A 21,974-nucleotide genomic window follows, 5' to 3' on the forward strand; every position below is an offset into this window, starting at 1 on the left:
CTAATTACTCTTTATTTCAGGCACTCAAAGCCACGGGGCTTCGCTCAGGAGACCCCAGACTGAAGGAGTGTATGGACACACTTAAAGAGACTTTAAAAAACACACCAGATGGCGTCACACTGGACAGGCACCTCTTCAAGAAGTAAGGCTCACCTTGATCCGTCTTGTTTTATCTCCATCATATGCACCAGCCATGAGTGCTCTTTCATCAAACCAGAAAACTTTTCAAACCTCAAAAAGCATTTTTTACATCTTGATGACCATATTTTTCACTGCAAATTCAAACAAACTTTACAGTTTAAATTTGAATGTTGCCAAATGCAAAAATATGTGCATCAAAGAGTATTTTGATGGCAGTTTTGTTTTCTGCATATTTGGTGCATGAGATCTTGTCTTCTGAGCTGTAAAATCTTTGTTTTTGATATGAAGCCAGTGGTGGAGTAAGAATAGTTTGTAACACTCAGAAAGATTGCATAACACCTAAATTATCTTATTTTTCTATCCTTTTACTGGGTAAAAAATACTTTATACCTTAGAAAGAAGTCCTTTCAGTGTTGTCCTCTGTAGGGTAGTCGCAGACTGAATTAGAAATCGAGCTCCGTTTTATCAGCCACATTGATGCCAAGTACAGAGAAGTCCTCGGATAGAATTTTGGGGAAAAAAACTAGATCGCCCTGAGCACAACTTCTTCTCTTTCCTCATAATGATGTAAAGACAGCAGAGTTTTGTCTACTGGAACTTATCCCTCAGTGTCAACTTTCACTTCCTGTTGTGTCTGTGTGGTGCCAGCCTGAAAAAGTACCGATCTATGAGTATTACATTTAGGCCTTAGAGGAAGATTATTTGTTTGGGGACATTCAGTTTCCATCTTGTGACCCAGATACTCTGAAATGTAAGCACATGTTACTGAAACTCTACTGTCTGTGGTTTCCAAATGGTCATTAATTACTGTATGAATTCATGTTGGATCAAACTGTTTGAAAATAAAGCAGCTGATCAATAAGTTATGATGAAGACTCTTCATCAGCAACTTTTTATGAATCTTCATAGAAGTTTGTCACACTTTACAGTTGCTAACTTGGTTGACAAACTTTCCTTCAACTGCATGCAGTCACAGTGTTTTAGCATGCTATCTGTGGTTTATTCATCAGGTGTGTCCAGAGCAACATTGTCCTGCTCACTCAAGCCTTCCGCAAGAAGTTCGTCATCCCAGACTTCCAGTCCTTCACCTCCCATATTGATGAGCTGTATGAGAGTGCCAGAAATCTCTCTGAAGGGCAGGTGTGTCCTTATATCCATGAAAGTTTATTTTCATTACGGTTATTTTAGCCCATACAGGTTAGTTATTATCAGACTATGCCCACGGTCTGGTTTCTGTCGTTTGTTTAGTTGAGGTATCTTTGATTACACAGACAGAACAGAAGCCCACAACACTCTGATCTGTTACTGTTGAAGGGAAAAATCCACCTCAGGTCATGTAAAAGGTTTCCAGGAGATACCAGTGCAGCTATTGGTTGCTGTATCATGTTATCATGGGTGCCAGCTGCAAAATATGTCTAGACACTGAAAAGTGGAGAAGAGCACAGTAACAAACCATGGTGTTGATTCCCAGATGATATGAACCTTCAAGAAATACTCTCATATTTCTAATTTGAGTCTGGGAAGGAATCACCACAAACACAGGCCAGTAAACACCAGCCTATTTGGGTCAGCCATATATTGATAGTTAAGTATGTCAGTAAGATCATTTTATTAATTTTCCCAGACATATACCATATTCTTTAAATATATTTAAAGCTGTATCAAGTCCTCTGAGAATCCTTTGAAGTATTTAATCCAGAAATGGGTTTAAGGTGTTTTCAAGTTGAGAAACTTTTGAATGACAGAAGAAGTAAACAAAACTCAAAAAGGAGAGCCCCATGCTGTAGCTAAAAAAAAATGAAAAGCACAAAGCAAACTGAATTCTTTAGGGCATCTTAGTGTGAATTTTTCACTTTGGTCCTCAGATAAGGATTTGACCCCTGGGTGTATTGTCAGCAGTATTAGCTTTCCATTGAAGCCTGAGCCTCAGCAGACGTCAGCAGTGTAAGGCAACTCTCTTTCAGCTGCCTCTCCTCTCCTCTCTTTCAGGTTGCAGACTACATTCCCCAGCTCGCCAAATTCAGCCCAGACCTGTGGGCCATCTCTGTGTGCACAGTGGACGGACAGAGGTGAGAGAGTTTGAAGCAGGCTCTAGTGTTAAAGGGATACCGTGATTTTTGAAAATATGTGCATACTGCATTGAATGCGTGTTTAATGGTCCAGAGTTGGCTTTATAATGGCAGCTCTGTGCGGCGTGTGAGTTCAGCTCTCTGACGGGTAAACAGTCACTAAATGGCCTCTGGTGGATTCTGTCAGGAATGCTAACAAACCATTTTTTCAATATATTTTAAATGCATATAAGATACCATTTTTTGTATGTCTCTGTGTAGCAGTTTATCCATAGGATAACAGATGTACCACATGATGATAAAAGGGACTCCATGTCCTGCGATCGGACAGAGTTAAAGTTTTGCTGTAGGATTCTTCAAAGAGTTAAAATGTTGGAACACTCAAGATCAACAGTCTTATTTCTACTAGACACACTAGGATGATGGTTCACTTCAGTTAACATCAGTTGTGCTTTAACCTCTATCTCAACATTAACATAAACAAGTCAAACCAAAGGGCGGGCTTAATGAACTCTCCTAGTGAGGCTCGTGGTTATTGAGATGTGTTTCTGAACCGTGCTGTTTCTGCTCAAGGTTTTATTTATTGTTTTATAATGTCCAGGTGTTTTTCCAGCAAAGACCAACTTAGTACAAGAAGTCAAATCAAATGTTGTGAAATTTCATCAGCAGGTGTTTTCATCAGCTTGTTCTCTGATAGGTAGCTTCCATAGGTGTGTACATTTACTGTTTGTGTAAGAGCGGAAGTCATAAAGATAAAACAGTTGTGATCAGAACATGTGGTTCTGTTTTCATGCTGTGTCACTGTTTGTCTTTTACTCTGACCACTCATGTTGTAATGAAAGCCTTCTTAGTGAGCACCTTTTGTTTTCAAGTTAATCTGGTTTCTTTTTCCAAGCACAGCTGCTTACTTTGTTGTATAACAAATCTTTTGTCATTTTTACAGACACACAGTTGGAGACACCAAGGTGCCCTTCTGTTTGCAGTCCTGCGTCAAGCCTCTGAAGTATGCTGTTGCTGTACACGAGTATGGTACAGAGTATGTCCACAGCTTCATTGGGAAGGAGCCCAGTGGCCTGCGCTTCAATAAATTATTCCTGGATGAAGATGGTGAGTTTTCAGTGATTATTCTTGATTTTTCTTTTTTAACTTTGCAGACACACAAAACAAGATGGCTGAAATTAACGCACTAAAAGACAGCTGGAGATGAAGCTGATAATCTCTGTACATCTGTCATTATACACTGTTTTACCTCCAAAATATTGCTTCAGTTAAGGCCTCATGCAGCCTTAGTGGTGACTGTGATCGCTGGGGAGTTTCAGCTTGATGTCACTTATCAATACTGTGACTCATTTTACCACCAAATTTCAGCAGACAGTAAAAACTCCAGCTGTGCGGGGATGTTAGATCTGCTGTTTGTGTAGTGAATGTTTTTTCTGCAATGTGCCATAGTTTAATGCATAATGCCTTATTCAAATGAGCCAAAAGTCCACTCCTCTCTATGTAAATATATGCAAACAACACCAGCATACAGAGACACAAACTGCTCTGCAGTGCAGTTTGGTGAGCATTTAACCCCTTGTGTCCGCTTTATGAGTCAGCTATGTCTTTCTTGGCTGATTCACACAGGATTAGCATACAAATAAGCTGCAACATCCTTTTGCTGACATCACATAGGACTTTCACAGACTTCTTTTATTGTTTTGAGGAAGTTAATGTTTTATTTTTCATACAACAAATGCACGCCAACATTGTAGTCGAATCATGGTGCAGGAAGCAGCATTTATTTGATCATGTTTCCTTCCTTTTTGTGCAACTAGCTAGAGACAACTTACTCAGTGTCAGCTACTGATTCTCCTGTCTAATTCTTTTAATGTGGTTCATAAAGAATAATTCTCAGTAAAGAGAAAACCAAAAAGAGCCAAGAGAAAAAGAGGAGGACATTTGAGTCAGGCAGTCTATCGTTGCTGTCTTCTCTCTGTGAGTTATTCAGCAGTGCTTGTGGACTGTCTGGCTTTAGCTGCAGAGAAGAATTGAGAGTTCTGGCTGAGCTGCCACAGGAATGAGTCAGACTCTGGCATCAGAACTTATAACAGATGTGAGAAAGAAACATGGATACTTTAAACAAAGACAGTGTGTGAGTGGCTTCAGGATTCAGGCTAGAATTTGAAAATAGCTATAAGAGTCATAGCTGTATTGTGGTTGTCAGAGCAAGGGACTTGAACTGTGTGAGAAAGCTGCTACCAGGAAAGCCCTGTGCTCCTTGCGTTGTGTAAGGAGATCACACACCAGTGAGAGAATGGAGATGATGTAAGTGTAAATCTATGTGTACACTTTTAGAGATCAGTGGGAGGAAGGCTTCCTCTCAGCCGGTGGTTGAATTTGTCGAGTATTACTGGAACTAGAGAGGGTCACACCACTGAGGGAATGTCCAAGTTCAAACTCACGAGTCCACCAAATGACAAATACAACAAGACTGATCAAGATAAAATGTTTTAAATTCAAATACTGATTACAACATGTACTGTTCTTTCAGCTTCTGTCAATCATTTATAAATCAGAGCTGATTAATGGATGCAGATAACATTTACCTTCAGACACACCTGACCTATGGATATGACCTAGATACGGCAGGCTTACCTGACAGAAGTTGTACTTGAAGTTGAAAAGATAAATAAAAAAGGCAAAGAGATTAACAACAAATAAGTAATGATATACATTGAACAGAAATTTTACCACATGTTTTTTCCTGGGGAAGTACAGTCATTGTGAGAAGTATCTGTTTATTTAGAGCCATACCATGTGTATGTTTTTGGGAGAGTTTGTCTGTTTGTTTGTCTGTGAACAACATAACTCAAAAAGTAATGATTTGATCTTGATGAAATTTTCAGGAAATGTTCAAAATGGGATAAGGAAAAGGTGATTAAATTTTGGTGGTGATCCAGATCACTGTCTGGATCTAGGATTTTTTTTAAAGGATTCTTTATCATTGTGAGATAGGGCTGTTTTCACCGTATGTGTATATAACACCTCAATAAATGGTCGGATTGCTTTGCAAGGTCAAGACAAGGTCACCATAATTTGGCAGATGTAAGAGTATTAACCAATATTCTGGATACTAAGATCCAAAATATGAAATATGTACTTGGTCAACATAATTTTCAACACTGCCAGGTAACAAATTATCATACAAACCTGCAACTAACACCAAATTGTAGCAGACAGTCTGCTGAAAGGGAGTGTAACATTAAAGTAGGACTAAAGCGTCACAATAACAGTATGCTTGGTGGAGGTCTGCGCTCTCTGAGTGCTTTTCTAGTTTATCGCCTTTTTGCTACATTCACAAAGTGGCTGTATCAGGGCCTACAAACAACATAGGGACCATTTCTTGTGAGCAGTAGCTGTCTCTTTCTTGCTCTGGTGCATTTCTTCAGCCCTTTGCTTCATCTTAGATAAATAATGGATCATCTGAGTCAGAGAGACAGAAAACGTCAGCCACAGCTGCTGTTGTTATCAGGCTCAATACCTTAATGTGTGATTTAATAAAAAAAAATGGAGGAATTTCTCATCAAAAAACACACTCTGCTATTTCACATATTTTACCACAGCCCCTTGTATGCACAACAGTCTTTATCTTTAGTGTCAGTGTGTCCAATATTTGACTGTTTGATCTGTCTATATGCACACCTCTCAGACTTGAAGAAATATGAGCTAACATTTACTCGTTGATCCTCTGCAGCGCTAACTGAACTCTTGTTGTTTTACAGATAAGCCCCACAACCCCATGGTGAATGCTGGCGCTATTGTTTGTACTTCACTGATAAAGGTAAATGCTGTTACTCTTTTTCCCCTCGTGTGTTTTTTTGTCTTGTCTGTCATCTCCACTAAAACATTAGTTAGAAAATGTCTCACACGGTGGGTATCACTGAGCTGCTTTATCAAGTAGATAACAGGAAAGTTGACATATACGTACGTGACTGTTGAATAACAGCTTATACATGTTTGAACTCTGTAAATCAGCTGGAGAACTCAACTCACGATAATGATTCAGCATCTTGTCCACATGTTCAGAAAGTCTTTTTTTATGTTTTTATTCCTCACTCTTTAAACTTCAGACCTTTCAGTGTGTTCACATCTAACTCTTGACTCAGCTGGAATCCTTTCTAGGTCACTACTTTAGTCCACTACCATGTGTCTTGTTGTGGTGATTAAGACTTGTGCTAATCCTTCCTGAGGGCACTTATACCACACGCTGTTATCGGCCCTGCTGAAAATAACCTGCACGGAGAGCGAGTCAAATGCAGCTGCACGCAGACCAGCTTCAGCCTGCTCATATAGAAAGATAGGAAGTGACATAGTTCACCTGTCACTGCTCTTCAATATGGCACCAGAGTTTGACGTAAGTCTTTAGTTTTGACTTAGTGCAAAACTGAGTGACGTTGAGTTGGCTTTCCCGGTGGAAAATGGCTCATCCTGTTAAACTAAATTAAACAAGCTGCAGCTCAGGGGAATTTTATAACCTGAAGTATACATCTTCTGTGTTAAGTTTTTACACTGGCAGGCTTCAATTTTTACCTCTTGACTGTGGTTTATGATCAGTCCTAGATTTTACTGCCAAATTTTTGGAGAGAAACTATTTTCAAACTGAGGCTCTTACTCTATGTTTTTTTCTTGAAGGTTTAAAATTGCTCATTGGAAGTATACATTTTTGAGAAACAGGCTATAACACCTGTAACACACAGTACAATTTCCAGTGGCTTAGATGAGTGATGACTGAATCAAAGTACCCAGGCATTTCTAAAGCAGCTTTAAGCAAATTACATTATTAAATATGTAAAAATAGAGCCCAGGTTTAAAAATACCAGAAATACCCTGGAACTCTACCGGGCTCTCTTTACACGATCAGTGCTAACATGTAAATAACACACTCACGCAGGCTCTATCTTTAAATACTGTGTACCTGCTCTGATGCTCCTCACAGCGACAACATCGCAGAGTTCTGCTTTGTAATGCTTTAAAAATGAGCTTTTTCTCACTTTATTTTCACATTTGTGGAAATTACTTGTCCCATTCTCATGGGTTTAACAAAACATTGTTATCAAATCTTCAAGCTGTGATGTCATTTTGTGATACTTGAGAGAATTCACAGTTTCATGAAACAATGTGTGTTGCTAAACTCATCCTCCAGGTATGATGAAGCTGCTGAAGCATGCGCCTCATGTGATGTTGATAAGAACCATGTTTACTGACAAGGGGCAGACATCAGAACAGAGTAGCTCTGTAAAAAGCCTCAGGGTTTGAGACCTGTGTGTTTTCTGTGTCTACATGTTCTTCAACCCCATTTGTTTTTTTAGTTTTATTTCTCACCTTTGCTTTCAGCATTACTGCTTCCTTTTATTACAATCCTGTATGGGCAATATCATTCTTCCTTACCAAGCTGATCAAGTCATCAAAACACACACACTCATATATCTATATAGCGTCTTTAGGGATTGAAAATAGCTGACAGCAAACCAACTGTACTCACTCAGCAGTAGCCTGTGGTGTGTGCACAAGCTCGTCCTATGGTTGCTTAAAGAAGTTAACTTGCAACACCTTGGATGTGAAAATGGGCTTTTTGTAAACTACATTTAACAAAAGTAAACACCACGGTCAACCACAACAGAGCTGCTTGTGTCTAAATTAGGTTCCAAAAAGTTAATTTTTAAGCTAAGTGCTTTGAATTACCTCCCTGGTTGTGCTGCTCACTAACATTTATGCTTGTAGGGCAGGTGATCAATGAGTAATCAGTTCATGGTCCATTAGTATACTTTGTACACACTGTTTACTTCTCTGTAATTATTAGTGAAAATACTTGTGTACTGGTAGAACACACTTAGGGCTTTAAAGGAAAAAAAACTATTAACATCCAAAGAGTAGGGTTTGATATAGTATTGTCTTCTAGATAGTGTGGTTAAGAAGCCAAGGCAGCTGTTTTTTAATTAACGCTGTACAAAACAGCAGTTGATGTTGCTCTTTAGTGAATTAAAATTTATAAAGTAAAAGAAAAAAGATTCAGACCCTAGATGTGATGACATATTCTTGTATTATTGAACAGACAGCGAGCACATTTTAAAGGAGAAGCCTGCATAGTGTTATAGTGTCTTTGCTTTCTCTCAGAGAGTCAGATGAGAAGGTGGATTATGTGCCAGTGCATTTAAGCAGCACTTCAGTGTTGTTTTTTGACCTGTTGTTAAAAATGAAGTGCTCTCAGGAAGAGTCTACGGGAATGTACTTCAATTTGGCATCAATGTCCTCCAAGACCCAATGATTAAGCCATTTAATTTTTATAGTCCCACATGGCCTCAGGTAAAACTGATGTAACTTAAATGCCTCACATTCACAGACATAATTGTTCCACACCTTCCTTAGAGGATTATAAATGGTGTGAGACGCTTTACGATCGTGGTTTTTAACAATTTAATATGAGTTGCAACTTGTCAGGATGGTGGAAATGCAACCTCATGTTGGCTTTCCAAGACAAACTTTGAATACCGCCAAGTTAGTCCATTAAGCTTCTTGAGATCCTTTTGCAAAGATAGCTTAACGTGTGTACTGTGTACACTTCAGTGTTGTAGTGTAGTCATCAAATCTTAAGTGTAGGCCGAGTCTCAAGGCTCCAAAGTTAAAGTGGAGTCAGTGTTACCTCAGGATTTGAGTCCAGACTATTTCCTTCATGTTTTGCATATGAAGAAAACCACCATGACATGCATTGTATCTCTGAAATATTTGTTTCTTGGCCTCATTTCACTTAGTTTTCTGGGAGCATCCTGGACAGATGCCTGTCGGAGTTTGAGTGCGTCCCCATTATCTCCTCTTGTTTGCACTTGCTGTAAAATATTTCAAAGCAATATTGGTCGACATCCTGGCAGGAGTTGTCACTAAACAAGGCAGTACATGAACATGCATGCATGCAAGTGAACGCTCTCTTCTGAATCCTGGATTTGGCTATGATACCACTGCTTCACTCATTACTATGATTTATGTTGAGTGACTCATCTTGCTCTCTGAGGGAAACTTTTTGAAGTGTAGTTACCTAAAACGACAATGAAATTATTGAACACAGTGAAGAGTGCACGATTCTACAACATTTATTTCAGGGTATTGATTCATCCTATTCTCCAAATACAGCACAGCGAGGTCCTCCCTTGTCTCAGAAGCCTTATGCTAGCTCTACTTTTATTGATTTGTGATGTAGACTGTACCCATTGTGGCGTGTGGGAAGTTTTATGTGTTGTTTTCTGTTCCATCACACAGAAAACCTGTTTAACTACCAACAAAACACTCGAAGTCACATGGTAGAAAAACAGACAAACATGCATCTGATCACGCTCACTGAGACAACAGTGTGTCCACATCAACTCATCACTGTCATCAGTGTCTCAATGTTTTTCTTTTTCTATCATGAAGCTCAATGTCACGTGTTTGGTCAGGTTGCTCAGTTTGATTTTGCATCAGTGAAAAAAACTATGGGATGGCGTGGCAATAAGCCCCAAACTGTTCTTACATGGTGCTTGAAGGCTACATGTTGTTGCTGTTTTTGTATGTTGCATATTTTCCAGACTTAGGAACTGTGGGAAATAGTGACTGCTGCTGCAGGTCAAATGACGTTGGTAATTTTTTCTTCCTTTTCCATATCTTTCTCCTCGCACTCTCCCAACCCCCTGACCCCACACCCTCTCGTTTTCTTCCAATCAGCTCTGTAGAAACCCCATTTAGTGACTCTTTAACAATCCATCTGTGTCACTTACCTTTGTATAAGAGCTATTTTGAACGTAAAGTTAAACATTTCCTCCAACACACATACAAAACACTAGTGTTGAGTAATTTTTAACTGATGCTATAGCACTTTCAATGTGCATGCGTGTCAATTTTTCTCCTGCTGTGTGTGTTTTGGTTTCTTCTTTTTTTTTTAGTGGGAAAAGCAGCATCAATGATCGTACACTTTGATTTGATAAGTGCGCTAGAAGCTGTGAATTTTATCCTCAGAGGAGGACTTTTCCTTCCTTCTTTTCCTCCCCCCTCTGTTTTGTCTGACGGGCTCTTTGCACAGATGACACATGCTGATCTCTAGTTAGACACACAGATTCAAACACACACATTGACACCTGCATAATGATAACCCATAATACAAACCTGCTTTCACATACCTACATGTTTCTGCTCTCATGCATTGTTTAACTCTTTATAGAAACATACACAGTCAAGGTTGCTTTAGTAAATTTCAGTCTTGAAATGTTTTGACTCCTTCATTTGTGAGTTGTAACTGGCTATCTCTGTTAATACACATGTCTACTAAACCTCACTTTTAACCCTAAAAGACTCTTCTCTTTGTACCTATTGGCAAGCCAATCCTTTTAACAATTTGTATCTTCTTGTATAATGCTTGGCAAAGCTCATGTGACTTTTACAGTTGATTTGTAATCAAATCTATTTGTACATGCTAATTCTGTAATTCCTCAGCGGTAGTGTTATTGTTTTAGTTTTAGTTCTTATGATGCTGTTCTTGTCCTCTGTAGCATGCATGGCTGAATGATCTGTTTTAAGTGCTTATCCTTTTTTTCTCTCCACAGCAAGGTGCAAGCAACGCAGAGAAATTTGACTACGTGAGTATCCAACTTAACTTAAACATATTCAATTGATAGTGTATATAATACCCAGCTACCTCTCAGAGTTAAACATTAAAGGTCCCATATTGTGCTCCTTTTCTGCAGTTTAATATGGATCATTAATGTCTTCATGAAATGGTAGTAACATGTTTGGTCCAAAAAGCCAATAAATTAAGCACAGCAGCATTGTTTCCAGGCTCTCATAGCCCCTCTGTTCAGAACTGTCTGATTAAGTGGGCGTGGCCATATGTAAATTAGTCTCACATTTCCAGGGTCCGAGGTTTGTTGGTGGATGGTTGGTAATGCACCTGGATTCAGGACCAGTCTATTCGCTAGCCCTCTGTTGTACTGTCCAAAGTTGGAAAAGCAGGCGGCCATGAAGTGACTAGCACACACATGCACAGTTTTACTGAGTGTAGCTGGCACATTTCCCTCATAAATTAACTCTAGCCACTTAGTCTTGTCTTCCTGTGCATGGAACTATTTGGCTGTTTGCAGCCAAAAACAAAGCAGTGATGGCTCTTCAACTTCAGCATTCTCCTCCCTGCTGCTGGAGAGATTTCTCTCCAGCAGCAGGGAGAGGATGTGGGGGTATCTGCTCCCGTGGACCAAACAGGTCAGACTTGCTCCTGATTGGTCAAAAAAGGGAATCACCGACGTCTGCAAATCCCCAAAATCCAAACAGCTCGTTTTAGGTCAGGATTTTTACATCCACGAGCACTGGGTGGAAAGCCAAAGACCCACAAATTGCACTCTAAGACTTAATAAAGTGATTTTTGCATAATATGGGACCTATAAATATGCTTTTATTTATAATCCAGAAGTACATTTTACTTCATAGAAGGAAATATACAAACTGATGCCTGTAGTGATGAACCCATAGGTCATCAACTGGTCTGCTGCTCCTCTTGGCTTTACAGTAACCTTAATCTCCATGTTTAGCTGTCTGGTTCACAGCTCAGCTGGTCCACTCTACTCTGTGCTGCTTTAAAACAGCAGAAACCCTCAGCACACCACCAGCTGAGCATTAAAAAGCAAGCACACACACTTAGAAACTCAGTTAACAAAATAAAAAAAAAACCTAAAGCTAAAGATTTAAATGATGCAATCTGGGGTTGGTGAGGCCAAAAACTTAGCTACAGAATCCCTGAGGTGCCCATATCACTACTCCATCAAGTATCAGCATGATGTTTAACAGAGTACTGCCTGCTGAAAGTTTTATAGATGTTGATATATGAGTGTTTATTTAATAATGATTTAATTAAAAGTTTAAAGAAAGTTTAAATGACAGCAGGACTGTAAGACAGAAGATGTAGGATTACAGATCTCAGCAAAAATTCACCATTATAATAGAATTAGGTCTAACAGTAAACTTTACTGAGTGTTTCCATCAATCACCAAACTGCACTGTTTTCCCTCCAGGTCATGAACTTTCTGAAAGAAATGGCGGGACATGAGTATGTGGGTTTCAGCAATGCCACGTAAGTACATCCACCTCGTTCTGTTGATCCCATCCTCCAATTACTACATGACAGCTCATATCAGGACTCTTTATACGCTCATTCAGTTCAGTTTGAAAAAAAGTGTTACTAAAACCTCTCTGATGTTTCTACCAGTGACAGGCTGATGAGATGATTTTTCATTTGTTCACCCTGCACAAGCTTTTGATTGAGGTGATCTTATGCCACAAACCACACATTTTGATACAGAGGCAGACTTGTGAAGTGTTTCCAGTTAAATCAGTTTTTTTGTGTGACCCAAAGCGTGCTGGTTTTCTTTCTGTTCATAGTTGATTGGTATTATTGAAAAGCATGACACATCCACACATTTCTTTCTCAGTTTTCCAGAGATAGTTAAAAGTAGTTGTTTTCTTGAGGTTTTAAGTAACATCAGAGGATCATCATTTGAACCCCCAGAGTTTCAACAGCACAGAACAAGAGATGCTTTGTTACCTCATGGGTGTGGAAAAACCCCAGCATAGCATGCCATGATCTGGCCCATCCTAGTGACTAGCACATTGTTTAATTTCTGAGACCTTCATAAAATCAGAGATTTATTTGCTCAGGACCTTTAGTCTTGTTCAGTTGCAGTCAGAGAAATGAAGACATGGCGACTTCGCCTCCCACAGCAGGATTTTTTTGCTTGATTAATGTAGGCGTACGTTCTTTAGGCTGGGGGTTTGGAATCTGTGTCGTAAAGGCCGCTCTCATGTGCATGATTTATAACGACACCGCATGTTAACAATGTTTCTGGAAAAAGAGCAGGCGCTGGGGCTCATGTTGCAGTATCATCACATGTTAGCATGAGAGCTTTGGTTGTACCGTACACATGAGGGGTGGAGGGAAGGAATTTCATCACAGAAGTGAAAGCACACACTCACACAAACACACACACACACATATACACATGCAGTGGAAACATTTCCTTCCTCTGTGTAATGGGCGTGCTCTTTTCCTTGTGTGCAGATTCCAGTCGGAGCGTGAGTCAGGGGACAGGAACTTCGCTATTGGCTACTACCTGAAAGAAAAAAAGGTTTGACCTTGGATAAGTCTGTGCTGCCTTTGTTTCAAGGAGGATATTTATGTTTCTCTGCAAAAGTGAAAATAAATAGCTGTTATGAGTATTAAATTTCACCATCAGGGTTAAAAGTTTGGTGGAAAAAAACAACTTACTGATGGAGTCTCAGACCAAATGTACTAAGATTTCTCTCCTTTAAATGTATTTTACTTTCTTTTAGTTAATCACAGTCTGATTCCATCAAGCTTTTAGTTCCACCTCTGAAAGAAAAGACTAGAAAACATGAGCTAGCCTCCTCCTTACCTGGAAATGCAGCAGTGTGAGACAGCACTGCAAATGATTAATGTTCATCTTTGCACTCAGCTTGTTCTGAAGTCTCATATTTTTCCCTGCAGTGTTTCCCAGAAGGAACAGACATGACGTCCATACTGGACTTCTACTTTCAAGTGAGTGCAGTGCTGAATTTATTTTTCTATTTTCCCAGGGATCATCTCTTATTAATATTTTTGACAGAGTTCCTTTTGTTGCTTTTTGCTGCTTTTTCTCCGTCATTCAGAACGTCAGAGATCTAGTTTCTGCCTCTTCATCAGTTTTACCACATGTACTCCTCTTTCTTTCTATCCCTTTTATTATTTTTCTGTCTTTGGCTTTAAGCAGTTTTATCAGGATAACCAAACATACTGAATCTTAAAGACAACATTAAGTGTTTTCCTAAGAGAAACTGAGCTCACTGACCTCTGTTTGAATCTCCAGCTGTGTTCCATCGAGGTGACCTGCGAGAGCGCCAGCGTCATGGCAGCTACTTTAGCAAATGGAGGTATCTGCCCGATTACGGGTGAGCGCGTGCTGAGTCCAGAGGCGGTGAGGAACACCTTGAGCCTGATGCACTCCTGTGGGATGTACGACTTTTCAGGACAGTTTGCTTTCCATGTAAGTAAAGAGCGAGGATCACTGAGACAAATATGAGCCAGTGTAGTGCACAAGAGACAGATATCAGATATTTTATTTTAACAGTAATCCACCACCAAACAGTAAACCTGCATTCGTTTCTTGTATCTCATGTAAGATAAAAGTAAGCAGTCCTAAAATGATCCCATCTCTGCAGGGTCTTTTATAACTTGGATAAAAGGATGAACTGCTGGAAGACTTGGAGAAACAGATTGTGCATGTGTTTAGAGAATAAAAACACCCCAGTTTTCTAATGGTGTTATGATACATAGTTAAGTCTTAGCAGAAGTGTTTGAAGTGCACATTTTAATGAGACACATCCTAATGAATGCAGAGAGAACAGACCAAGTGTGAAAACATCCTCAAGCGCCAACCTCTCATGCAGAGATAAATATGAACTGTCGGGTCTGAATGGGTCAAAAGAAATGTTCATTGAAGAGAAGTATCTAAATAATCCACATACCCTCTGTGGTGATTCCTCTGTTAAATGTTGAAGGACAGCATTGGGTAAAATTCTCTAATTATGAAATATGAAAGCTGCATCCCTGCTGACTTTCCTGGTCCAGCAGAGCTCTGTTGCCATGCTGTTACTGCAGCTCCTCTCAGATGATCTTCTGTTATGTAACCAGTCTGTTGTCTCTGTTGTAGGTCGGTCTGCCAGCCAAGTCTGGAGTATCAGGAGGGATCCTGCTGGTGGTACCGAATGTGATGGGTATTATGTGCTGGTCACCTCCACTCGACAAGTTGGGCAACTCGGTCAGAGGGATTCAGTTCTGCACGGTATGTAGAGTCCAGGAGCTGTGGAGTACATTATTAAATGCCTCTCCTGCTGCTAGAAATGACTGCACGTTTTACAGTGTTTTTTGATAAATACTAGGGCACACACATGATTTTTATAAGAAAACAAACATGGAGACATGCAATTTTAGATATATTTATCATTTGCAAGGTCAGTCTGTGCAAGTACCTGCGTACATCATACTGAATTAACAAAGTAAAACTTCTTATCAGGTCTTCATGCTCCTTTCAAATTAAAGAAGATCACAGTTATAAAGTGAAGTCAAGCAGAGGTCATCATTAGGCTGCATTCTCGACCTTTTTATGCTTTTTGACATTTGTGATGGAAACACAAACGTCATAACAACAATGTCTAATGGAATCAAGGTTAACTACCTGGAATTGTGCAAGAGTGTCCTTGAGGTGCTGTTCAGCTTGGCCAACATTCTTTTACTCTCTCTGACCCTGATTACTCAGAGAGGCTTAATAAATAATTACCTAGAGGACAGAGCTGGACACAGTTCTCGAATACTGACAGAGGGTACAAATCCCTGCGGGACTTTTCCAAAATAAATTCTTCACTTCTAAAAGTGTATGCTCTCTAAAGATATCATGCATCTACTTTTCTGATATTTGAATGTGTCTGTCTTTTTGTTCTGTTCCAGGACCTCGTTGAGCTGTTCAACTTCCACAACTACGACAACCTGCGGCACTTTGCTAAGAAGCACGATCCTCGCAGAGAGGGAGGGGACCAGAGGGTAAGGTCACACAACGTCATGTTGTGACAACAAAAACATCACCCACTTCCCTCATCAGACACACCGTCCATAACATCTTCTCTTTCTGAATGTGGGTGACGCTGCTGTAACAGACTTTAAGGTTGAAAAGGTCTCGATAGTCTCATGCTTCGTAGCTTCCTTTAAAAACCACATTGAAAGAAAGAAAAAACATCTCTTTGGGGGACTTTTCTCTCCATTTTCTTTCTGTCTTTTGGTTTGCTGTTGTGGAGCCCTGTCTCTTCTTTTTCAATACCTTTTATAAAAGTGTAAATATTATTGGCATGCAAACTAGGCAGCCAAATGAACAAGAACTGTTAATGTGAGTAAAAACAATGTCAGTTTACTTTCTGCTAATCCAAATGTGTGTTCAGACCAAAAGCAAAGAAGCAAATGGATTTCTCTTTCAGCTGTTTGCAAATTAAGCAAGCATAAATTTGCATCACATATTGATAATCCTTCGTCATTGCATCAGAAATGGTCAATCCAAACTTCATTGAAATGCAAGCAGCTGGAAGCTTTTGTGTCCTCTTGCAAACTGACGAAACAGAACTTTTACTAAAGATCTGCATCATTGTGCACATCAAACAAAGCTTTGCCCCACTACTGACAGATGAAGTGATCCACAGACTGAAACCACCACAAATCCAGCACTTGATACATCAGGAAACCTGAGTTAAACCTGCCTTTGCTTTCTGTCTGAACACAGCTACACTATCACATTCACAGACACGCACATGCACACAGAAGGAGCGAAACTAATTTGTCATTCGTGTTGATTGAAACAGCTGCAAATCTTTGGACCCATGGATTACGAGAGTCTTCAACAAGAGCTAGCTCTGAAAGCCCCTCTTTGGAAAAAGGTGTCCCCTACTGAGTCTCACCAGGACTGCTCCACCACTGTAGTCTATAGGATGGACAAGGTCGCCGAGTGAAATAGATGAGCTGTCTCCCCTCACTCCTCTCCCCCACCACAACTGATCTCTCTCTTTCCCTCACAAACGCAACACCACCACCCCCCTCACCTTTAAATATTTATACATAAGTTATGAAGAGGATTATTTATTGCTTGTGAAGTTCGTGTGTTACTGTACGGATGGACTGGGGAATCTGTTTTGGTTTTGTTTGTGATGGGAAATGGGATGAGCTACTGCTTACTTTTTGTTCTATTTTTTTTTTCTTTTGTTCTGATTACCAGATGAACTCGTAGCCTCGTTATATTTGTTGCCTTAGTTGTGCAGGATCTGATCTTCAGTGAAAAGTGAAACTGCGGTTTTATTGCACCCACCTTTATTACAGAAAACCTCTTAAGAATAGGTGAAGGGGCTGATTTAAAATTCAGTTTTATTTAAAGCAACAACCAAAAAGGCAGAGTGTGTTTGCATGAATAGAGCTTTAGTAGAGCCAGTTTTAAGACATACAGTCTTTAAATGTACATGCTACCTTGTAGAGATGATTGCTTACTGTAGCTCACTGAGGCCTCAGGCTCCAGTGATGTTTTTTCTGAAATGCATAGGATGGATAAAAAGTAGCAGACCAGGAAACTAAAGGTTCCTGGATGGAAAGTTTCTGGGTCAAAGGAGAATATTGTTGACAAGTTGGCTGCAAATGTCTGTGCTTGAGTGCAGCAGTATTATGTCTAACATGACCTAGTTTCCTAGTTTGAGGGAAAAAACCTCTGACTTCTGTTAGAGATTTCAATAATGCAGGTATTTTTCTTTTCAGACTTTCAATCAGGAAACAAAAAGCCAAAGTCTGAAATTAGTATCATGGTCATGCAGAGTTTCCTTGGAGCTGACATCAGTTAACTCTTCACCTGTTGATTATTTAACATTACAGCAGAGTATTTCTCTGTTTAATAAACAAGCACCTGAATGAACTATCCTTTTGTGGATGGTTGAACCCTGAAAGACTTTAAAAATGTCATGGGTGAGTAAGGGACATTTCTACCTTGAGATTAACCAAATCCTGTCTTTGGAGTCACTTTACATGTAACATGGGTTGCAGTAGATTTTAGCGCAAAAAAGATTATACTTGCACTGAGTTAAGGCTGCATAACAGTTTCATTTTTAAAAATTCAATATGTCAAAGTGAGATTACCAAACTGTTAAAGTTTATCAATTTCATGATAAAGCTCTGCAGCACTGCAGAGGTGCCTTGCCCTGCTAATCTAGCTCTGTAAGTTAATAACTTTGCAGAGTAAATTCACAATATCTCATAAATAAAAATCTAAGAAAATCTCCATAAGTACTTTTTTACACATCATGCAGCCCCATCTATTTTTCTTTTGTCTGCAAGTTTGAACTGCAGCATCATTAGTGCCTCCATCATACATCTGAAACAGATTTTAACAAAAGCTAGGAGAAGTCTGGGAAACACTCTGCGCTGTGCGGACTCTTACAGAGATTGCATTTTAGGAAAATAAAGTTTCAGCTTATCTGTGACCCACTTATTTAAAAGAATGACCATAACTGACTTAAAGGTCAGAGGTGAGACTACAAACTTGAGCTGTCTATGAGGCTCTCTGTGGGCGTTCCACATCATTCTGCGCTGCTGTTGAATCAAGATTGGGAAAAGCGTGTGTGTGCGTGTGTAGCTGGTTATGCTGTGTTTGTGAAGGTTGGTAAATAAACACTGAGTGATGTCAGCATTAGGCTGTGTGTAAACACTGTTGTAACCTCTGGTTGAAGCCCCCCCTCTCAGTCCGTACTGTCCGACCAGTCCTCACACAACCTTTAACTTGTCTGCTGTGATCAGGTGACGTCTGCAGGTGACGTCTGCAGGTGTTATCTGCGGATTGACCGGCTGCATTCCAAAACCATTGCTGTATGTTTACACACCCTTGTTCAAATAGGCTGCCTTAGTTAAAAAATGAAGCTGCTTTCTGTAGAGAACTAGAGCTTTGTACATGTATGATAAAATAATGACAGATGTTTAAAAGCTTTAGAGGATGCAGGGAGCAGGTAGAGCTGGGTGTTTTACTTGAATTGTTTCATAGTCAGCCCCAAATTGTCTGAAGTTGGACTAAGATGATGATCTGGTAACATTCTGGTATAACATTTAGGCCACAAACAGAAACAGACTACTGGAAAACCTGGATAGCAAGGAGAAGAGTGGTTACCCAAATGTGAATGAGGTGCCTCAGGAAGTCAAAGGATTATGTGTTATGAATTTTGAATTGTTGCAATCTGCAATGAAGTAATTCCCTGACATGGTTTCAAACCTTTGAAACTATGATAGCAGTTATTAATATCCAATTATAATGCTCATGAAAACTTTGAAAGAAATTCCTCATTAGCCAAAAGTTCAGCATGAACAATAATAAATGTTTTCATGAGGTTATTTTAGTCCGTTTTCATTTTTACACCATTTTAGGCTCCACAGTATTAAACCTTTGAGGATTTTGTGAAATAAAAACAAAAACACTTAAACTGCTTGAAGAAAGGTGTCATAGAAAAAGGGGAAATTCCCAGCTCTAGAGTTTTTAATTTCTACATTTTTAGAGGGGATGATGCGCTCAGATTGAGGGAAAACTTTGTAAAACAGCATAAAAAAGATTTTCCATTTATGTTACCTCAATTCCATTAATCTAAAATGTATAATATTTTTAACAGTATGCAAAAGCCCATACTATTCAGTGTTTGTCAGTTTCTTAAAGTGTTACTCTTTGTGTAATGTTGTATTATATAAAAACATGTTTCCAGATACATACTTTACAATACTTCTGAATGTACATAGGAAGGTGTAAATAGCTTTCAGCTGTGTGTGTTTGAATGTGAGTGATAATCCTAAACAGCAGCAGACCAGAGTGTGTGTTCATAATTTTACTTCAGACGTTCCGACTTTATTACTTTCACCTTCAGGAACTAGAAAGACTTGCACATGACTGTGAAGTCATCTGATGCCTTAGATGTCCCTCTACTGCGACTGTAGTGAATCTGTGTGTTGCTGAATCATATTTGAGACTGTACGCGCTGAGTGTGGTGGTGTTTGGCTCTGGGTTTGACTTGAGCTCAATGTGACGGCTGCTGAGCCAAAAATACTCTGTGATTACTCTGTCATGTTTTGTGATTTTTTTTTTGTTTATTTTCTTTCTTTTTTATTTTACTGATTTTTTTTTCGTGTTTTGTCTGTTAAGATCCTTATTTCTGTGTGGAGGTGTGAAGTATTCAAAAGCCTCTGTTCTCATAGATGTTGGTTTTGTCTTTAGTGCTGCTTTAGTGTGAAACAAGCCAAGGTGGACCAGGTGGATCTTGTAAAGCTTTTGTGATCTACTGTCTTAGAAAGAAATGAAATCAGCCTGACAGTGTTCCAACTTTTTAGGGTTATAATCCTTAAGCCTGACGTTTCATCAAAACTATTTCTGCTGTGTCCATCAGTAGATGTCATTGGCTGTGGAGCAGTAAAGAAGTGCTCGAGAAGATTTCAGAATTTTATTCACGCTTTTACTGTGTGAAATCTGTATGATGAGATCATGAGTTAGTGCACATTTCCTGCCTGTAAGAATGTTGCAGTGAAGATATTTTACCCACCAGCGATCATGGCTCAAAAAGTGGTGTGTGCATGAAAACACTTTTGTTGATTTAGTTTATTTTAGCAAAATATGAAAAAGGATTGTTGTAGCATAAGCAACTGTTAAGGCAAGTATTAACAACTGCATTTGGTGACATGCCCAAAGGCTTCTTAGTATTTCTCCATGTCACGGGAACTTAATGACGCAGTTTGGTGACACTAAACTTTGTATCTGTGTCAGCTACCAGAGCTAAAATCAGGGTATGGATTGTAGATTTAAATGTTGAAAAACAGTACATCATAATAATTGTAATGATGTTGCAGTGATACTTGTTTTGGATCACTTTTTTATGATGCCACATCATCATTTTGTTTGAAGGGATCAGATTCTAGGACTCATGTTTGGAATATTTAAAGGAAAATCTGAGATAAGTGTTGCTCATGCAGACACGATCTCATCCTCACTCTTCCTTTTTTCCTGACGTGTCCAGTCAAAGAGTTTCTTTTACAGTAATATGAATCGCACTTTGAATTCAGACAATGTTCAAGCATGTTATTTGCTGCTACAAGATCATTCCTCCTCATATGCTCAGAAATCTGAAATGCAGAGCGTGCATGTCATAGACTGGACCAGACTTGTGCTTTTAAGAATGATAAAACTTTGCTGCAACCAATCAGGGTTGATTATCCATGCTGGTTGTGGTGAAGCAAGAATTAAAGCTCTTTTTGCATGAAAATAAAGAGTAAAATAATCTTTGCTACTTAAAGTTAGAAACGAGCACTCAGCACAGTCACACAGAGGGGCTTTTGAATGCTTTCCAAATATTTCCAGCAAAAATCACAAGGTTTTATGGATCATGTAATGTTTAAAGATGTTTTTTTCCTCTTGGATTTCATCTTCCATCTTGCATGCATTTTTTTTTTTATGATTTCAGAAATTTGTTGTTAATCCCATGTAATGATTATGCTTTGAGTTCTCCTTCATGTCCTCATTTGTGTGTTGATTTTATGTCTTGAACTTGAATTTTGGTCTGAGTATTTAAATGAAATACAAATTTAAACATGATCACTTCCATTGCCATTTGGTGAACTTGGAATTGGATGCTTCTCTCAAGCTTTGGTCAGATTTTAGAAAAAAATAATAATAATTTGATGGGGAAATTTGGGAAAGTAATAGGTTAAAGGATGGGTTAGGGGTTGTGAGTTTAAATCTAAAAAAAACAATCATAGCTCAAATACAAGGCAAAAGATGGCATACAGTTCCAAGCTCATGACTGTTGAAACTTTTTTTTGTTTATTCTTTGTCACATGATTGTTATTCTGTGTGCAGCATCACCATAAACCCTGGTTTGTTTCTATCTCTGTCTGTCTGCCTGGAAGAAGCAGGTGTGACCTGTTTCCTCACTATTTTGAGCTAATAGTTGAAGTGCGGACATGACAGTAAAAACTGTTTTACACTTACACACAGCTTCTGTGTCCCTTGTAAAAATTTAAATAAAGCAATGTTACCTCATTCTCTGTACCCTTAGCTGTTTTTTTTTTGTTTTTACTTAAAATTTCTTGAAGTTTTTTAACTGACTCTAGCTGTT

General features: G+C 39.1%; 1 protein-coding gene across 1 annotated transcript in view; it reads left to right on the forward strand.

Moving 5' to 3' along the window:
• Positions 1-21,974, forward strand: part of glsb (glutaminase b) — a 33,963-nt gene that overhangs the window by 6,685 nt on the left and 5,304 nt on the right. Inside the window, exons 3-14 of the mRNA XM_074695191.1 lie at positions 21-142; positions 1,152-1,281; positions 2,131-2,210; positions 3,154-3,317; positions 5,975-6,033; positions 10,820-10,852; positions 12,278-12,336; positions 13,321-13,387; positions 13,768-13,818; positions 14,126-14,302; positions 14,969-15,100; positions 15,763-15,855. Of these exons, the coding sequence (XP_074551292.1) occupies positions 21-142; positions 1,152-1,281; positions 2,131-2,210; positions 3,154-3,317; positions 5,975-6,033; positions 10,820-10,852; positions 12,278-12,336; positions 13,321-13,387; positions 13,768-13,818; positions 14,126-14,302; positions 14,969-15,100; positions 15,763-15,855 (1,167 nt within the window). The remainder of the gene's footprint in view (positions 1-20; positions 143-1,151; positions 1,282-2,130; positions 2,211-3,153; positions 3,318-5,974; positions 6,034-10,819; positions 10,853-12,277; positions 12,337-13,320; positions 13,388-13,767; positions 13,819-14,125; positions 14,303-14,968; positions 15,101-15,762; positions 15,856-21,974) is intronic.

Source organism: Halichoeres trimaculatus, unplaced genomic scaffold (assembly GCF_033239565.1).
Source record: "Halichoeres trimaculatus isolate MK-OKI-2021-1 unplaced genomic scaffold, fHalTri1.1 fHalTri1_scaffold_19, whole genome shotgun sequence".
NCBI classification, from domain to species: domain Eukaryota; kingdom Metazoa; phylum Chordata; class Actinopteri; order Labriformes; family Labridae; genus Halichoeres; species Halichoeres trimaculatus.